The sequence below is a fragment of the Schistocerca nitens genome, chromosome 5 (assembly GCF_023898315.1).
Source record: "Schistocerca nitens isolate TAMUIC-IGC-003100 chromosome 5, iqSchNite1.1, whole genome shotgun sequence".
Lineage (NCBI taxonomy): Eukaryota > Metazoa > Arthropoda > Insecta > Orthoptera > Acrididae > Schistocerca > Schistocerca nitens.
The window spans coordinates 820,871,924-820,877,923 of record NC_064618.1 but is presented as its reverse complement, the minus strand read 5'-3'; the positions used below and the strand labels follow the sequence as shown (position 1 = coordinate 820,877,923).

The 6,000-nt window shown below is 37.6% G+C and overlaps 1 protein-coding gene across 1 annotated transcript in view; it reads right to left on the bottom strand.

Moving 5' to 3' along the window:
• Positions 1-959: 959 nt before the first annotated feature.
• Positions 960-6,000, bottom strand: part of LOC126259298 (uncharacterized) — a 252,725-nt gene continuing 247,684 nt past the window's right edge. The window contains exon 16 of the mRNA XM_049955964.1: positions 960-2,005. Coding sequence (XP_049811921.1) covers positions 1,862-2,005 — 144 coding nt within the window. The 3' untranslated portion in view covers positions 960-1,861. The remainder of the gene's footprint in view (positions 2,006-6,000) is intronic.

Genomic DNA, 6,000 nt, shown 5'->3' with positions numbered 1-6,000 from the left:
CAGTCTGGTCCGAGCTGCCGGAGATGCCAGTCATATGAATGTGAGATGTACTTGCTTCTGTGAATGGATGTATGAGTGTTTCCTTTTTTGAAGAAGATTTGGGCAAAAAGCTAAATGTGTAACTGTCTTTTTGTTGTGCCTGTCTGCAACACAATGTGTCATCATTATGGTGAGTAGCAATCTATCTTTTCCTTATATTGTTATGTTCCAACCTGGAAATTCCATTGTTTTATTACGTTCTCCTTTTTACCCATACCCTAATAGAGTAAGACTTCAAGGAAGCTCAACTGTTCAGGAATTAAGTAGAGAACTTCATGAGGCTTCCAAGGCAAAAGGCAACTCAGTTAGCTTTTGCATACATAATCATTTTATACGTCAGCTGTTATGTTTTCTAGACTATTTACATCTTATTGTGTAATTCCATTACTGCCAGTCTTCTAGCCTAAATAAATCATTTAAGAATGATTCCTTCTGATACTTTTTTAAGTTAAAAACCAACATTTGTATGGTGGGGATAAACATGCTCTCAATATTTTCTCTAAAGTGTCTAAAAATTTCTTATAAGAATTGTGTTTACCTTAGCCTATAAGGAAATCAAATTTCATATGTCTTGAATGTAGTGTATCAGTGGCTAATGTGAATAAGTAATGTTAGTGCAAATTGAATGAATGTCTGTCTCTTTTTATAAGAAATGTTTGCTTGTATTTCCTTAAAATGTAGTTATCTATAGATTGTATGGAAAAGCTGATCATTACTTCCTATTATTTGTAAGTTAAATGCCTTCATTCAAATGTCTCACTCCATCACCCACAGTTCAGTCCCATTGGATTTTAACATGAAACAAAACAGGAAACAAACACAGCTGCTGTTGCAGATTTGTTCGTTATTGCCTGGGTCTCTATATAGGAAATCTGATGCACATTACAATTTTGTTTTAGACTTGTTTTATATTTTACAGTATTTGATTTACACTATACATGCTGACATCTATACATGTCACAGACTGAGAGTATTTTTACAGTATATAAGATATGTTCTATTTACAATATGAATAATTCAAGATGTGTAATAAGATAAAATATCTCAATTTTTTATTAGATGTAAAAGGTTAACAACATTCAATAATCAACTCTTGATGCATAATTTATTTCTAAAAAATTAAACTGCAAATGTTATCTTCTGTCAGGTCCCTCTTAATATTCAGTAACAAAACAAGGGCAAATTCCTGTGATGTCTGATTTACAATGTTCATCTTGAGATAATAGATGAAGGCAGTCTCTGTATTCTCGGCTGCCTAACAGTGATATTTATGAATCCATAGGTACAGGAACATACCAGATGGAATAATATTTCAGTCAATAAGGCTTCCTTCATATGAAATACCATTTATAGATGAGCAAATGTAACTCTTAACATTGTAGTTGGTGGCAGAGTTAACAGGTCTTTGAACTCACTTGTTTGCCACAAAAACTAGGACATAAGCTGTCATTCAATCTTTTATGTGGAAAAGGAAACAATGGTGTGACTGTCACATAATAATAAGTGAAATGATTCATTGCATACTTTAGAGAGAGAAGAAGCAGGGGTAGATGACATACATAACAGAGTTCTTTTGAGCACACGGACTCCTCATTGCTTTATCTATCTGAGAAGAATGTGTTATAATTTGCTGCTTCATTTATTGATAAACTGTAATCTGACTGGATAAAAGAAAAGTTTCCTGTAATTTTACAGCCGTCTTGTTACATTTTAAACATATGAAAATCTCCTTGAACTGTTAAACTATTTTTCTCTTTCAAATTAATTGAACATGCTAGTTTATTGCCTCATATGACGCCTGCTGTCCACTCTGACATTAACTTCAGTTTACAGTTTGAGCAACTTTATGGTTTGTGGAAGTTCCAGGATTAAAAATAATTGGCCGATATCCTTTACTGTTCCTCACAAAAGGCTGCAGTGATGTAAAACTAAGTCGGTGTGTATTGTCAGTGCGACTTGTGGTAACCTGAAATATACAGAGTTCATATGTCACTTAATAGCTTTGAATAATATTACATAATCTAAAATATTTAGAAAACTTGAACGTACTATTTAGAAGCTATAGTTTGATATTAATTCTAATATTCTGGTTTTTTATTATTCCAGCACATTGTTTAATAAAAGACAATGTAAAACAGAGATGGAAACACACTACTCATTTACTTCATAAAATTGTGTATGGATTTTCTAATTCAGTTTTTCCATTATCCCCTGAAGTTAGCCATGATGAACAGCTAAAAGCTTTACAGGCACATAATGTGGGCATTGAAAATACAATGCTTCATTTATTATGTGTTGTGACTACAACTGCACTGAGATATCAGAAAACACATCCTCATGAATTTTTTCTTCAAATATGAAAGATTTCTAATTATACTAGACACTGAATGAAATGTCATTCTAAGGCCTTTATTAATGATGATGTATTCTTAAGAGAGGCATAACATTCTCACAGTCACCAAAACCAGAATCCACATGGCAAAAATAAAGTGTTGTTGTTGTTGTTGTTGTTGTTGTCGTCTTCAGTCCTGAGACTGGTTTGATGCAGCTCTCCATGCTACTCTATCCTGTGCAAGCTTCTTCATCTCCCAGTACCTACTGCAACCTACATCCTTCTGAATCTGCTTAGTGTATTCATCTCTTGGTCTCCCCCTACGATTTTTACCCTCCACGCTGCCCTCCAATACTAAATTGGTGATCCCTTGATGCCTCAGAACATGTCCTACCAACCGATCCCTTCTTCTGGTCAAGTTGTGCCACAAACTCCTCTTCTCCCCAATCCTATTCAGTACCTCCTCATTAGTTATGTGATCTACCCATCTAATCTTCAGCATTCTTCTGTAGCACCACATTTCGAAAGCTTCTATTCTCTTCTTGTCCAAACTATTTACCGTCCATGTTTCACTTCCATACATGGCTACACTCCATACAAATACTTTCAGAAATGATTTCCTGACACTTAAATCTATACTCGATGTTAACAAATTTCTCTTCTTCAGAAACGATTTCCTTCCCATTGCCAGTCTACATTTTATATCCTCTCTACTTCGACCATCATCAGTTATTTTGCTCCCCAAATAGCAAAACTCCTTTACTACTTTAAGTGTCTCATTTCCTAATCTAATACCCTCAACATCACCCGACTTAATTCGACTACATTCCATTATCCTCGTTTTGCTTTTGTTGATGTTCATCTTATATCCTCCCTTCAAGACACCATCCATTCCGTTCAACTGCTCTTCCAAGTCCTTTGCTGTCTCTGACAGAATTACAATGTCATCGACGAACCTCAAAGTTTCTATTTCTTCTCCATGGATTTTAATACCTACTCTGAATTTTTCTTTTGTTTCCTTTACTGCTTGCTCAATATACAGATTGAATAACATCGGGGAGAGGCTACAACCCTGTCTTACTCCCTTCCCAACCACTGCTTCCCTTTCATGTCCCTTGACTCTTATAACTGTCATCAGGCTTCTGTACAAATTGTAAATAGCATTTCGCTCCCTGTATTTTACCCCTGCCACCTTTAGAATTTGAAAGAGAGTATTCCAATTAACATTGTCAAAAGCTTTCTCTAAGTCTACAAATGCTAGAAACGTAGGTTTGCCTTTCCTTAATGTTTCTTCTAAGATAAGTCGTAAGGTCAGTATTGCCTCACGTGTTCCAGTATTTCTACGGAATCCAAACTGATCTTCCCCGAGGTCGGCTTCTACTAGTTTTTCCATTCGTCTGTAAAGAATTCGCGTTAGTATTTTGCAGCCGTGGCTTATTAAACTGATAGTTCGGTAATTTTCACATCTGTCAACACCTGCTTTCTTTGGGATTGGAATTATTATATTCTTCTTGAAGTCTGAGGGTATTTCGCCTGTCTCATACATCTTGCTCACCAGATGGTAGAGTTTTGTCAGGACTGGCTCTCCCAAGGCCGCCAGTAGTTCCAATGGAATGTTGTCTACTCCGGGGGCCTTGTTTCGATTCAGGTCTTTCAGTGCTCTGTCAAACTCTTCACGCAGTATCGTATCTCCCATTTCATCTTCATCTACATCCTCTTCCATTTCCATAATATTGTCCTCAAGTACATTGCCCTTGTATAGACCCTCTATATACTCCTTCCACCTTTCTGCTTTCCCTTCTTTGCTTAGAACTGGGTTTCCATCTGAGCTCTTGATGTTCATACAAGTGGTTCTCTTATCTCCAAAGGTCTCTTTAATTTTCCTGTAGGCAGTATCTATCTTTCCCCCTAGTAAAATAAGCCTCTACATCCTTACATTTGTCCTCTAGCCATCCCTGCTTAGCCATTTTGCACTTCCTGTCAATCTCATTTTTGAGACGTTTGTATTCCTTTTTGCCTGCTTCATTTACTGCATTTTTATATTTTCTCCTTTCATCAATTAAATTCAATATTTCTTCTGTTACCCAAGGATTTCTACTAGCCCTCGTCTTTTTACCTATTTGATCCTCTGCTGCCTTCACTACTACATCCCTCAAAGCTACCCATTCTTCTCCTACTGTATTTCTTTCCCCCATTCCTGTCAATTGTTCCCTTATGCTCTCCCTGAAACTCTGTACAACCTCTGGTTCTTTCAGTTTATCCAGGTCCCATCTCCTTAAATTCCCACCTTTTTGCAGTTTCTTCAGTTTTAATCTACAAGGTCATAACCAATAGATTGTGGTCAGAGTCCACATCTGCCCCTGGAAATGTCTTACAATTTAAAACCTGGTTCCTAAATCTCTGTCTTACCATTATATAATCTATGTGATACCTTTTAGTATCTCCAGGGTTCTTCCATGTATACAACCTTCTTTCATGATTCTTAAACCAAGTGTTAGCTATGATTAAGTTATGCGCTGTGCAAAATTCTACCAGGCGGCTTCCTCTTTCATTTCTTAGCCCCAATCCATATTCACCTGCTACGTTTCCTTCTCTCCCTTTTCCTACTGACGAATTCCAGTCACCCATGACTATTAAATTTTCGTCTCCCTTCACTATCTGAATAATTTCTTTTAGTTCATCATACATTTCTTCAATTTCTTCGTCATCTGCAGAGCTAGTTGGCATATAAACTTGTACTACTGTAGTAGGTGTGGGCTTCGTATCTATCTTGGCCACAATAATGCGTTCACTGTGCTGTTTGTAGTAGCTTACCCTCATTCCTATTTTCCTATTCATTATTAAACCTACTCCTGCATTACCCCTATTTGATTTTGTATTTATAACCCTGTAGTCACCTGACCAGAAGTCTTGTTCCTCCTGCCACCTAACTTCACTAATTCCCACTATATCTAACTGTAACCTATCCATTTCCCTTTTCAAATTTTCTAACCTACCTGCCCGATTAAGGGACCTGACATTCCACACTCCGATCCGTAGAATGCCAGTTTTCTTTCTCCTGATAACGACATCCTCCTGAGTAGTCCCTGCCCGGAGATCCGAATGGGGGACTATTTTACCTCCGGAATATTTTACCCAAGAGGACACCATCATCATTTAATCATACAGTAAAGCTGCATGCCCTCGGGAAAAATTACGGCCGTAGTTTCCCCTTGCTTTCAGCCGTTCGCAGTACCAGCACAGGCCGTTTTGGTTATTGTTACAAGGCCAGATCAGTCAATCATCCAGACTGTTGCCCTTGCAACTACTGAAAAGGCTGCTGCCCCTCTTCAGGAACCACACGTTTGTCTGGCCTCTCAACAGATACCCCTCTGTTGTGGTTGTACCTACGGTACGGCTATCTGTATCGCTGAGGCACGCAAGCCTCCCCACCAACGGCAAGGTCCATGGTTCATGGGATAAAGTACTCCTCAGATATCTAAATTTTTTGTACTTCCACTGTGAGTGTTTCCATCAACACAAAACATATTCACTTGAAAAGAAATGATTCCAGAATTAGCCTTAAACAATTTAGGGAAGATTTCAAACCCACCCTTTCTGATCTTGAGTCAAATGCATCAACTACTGCA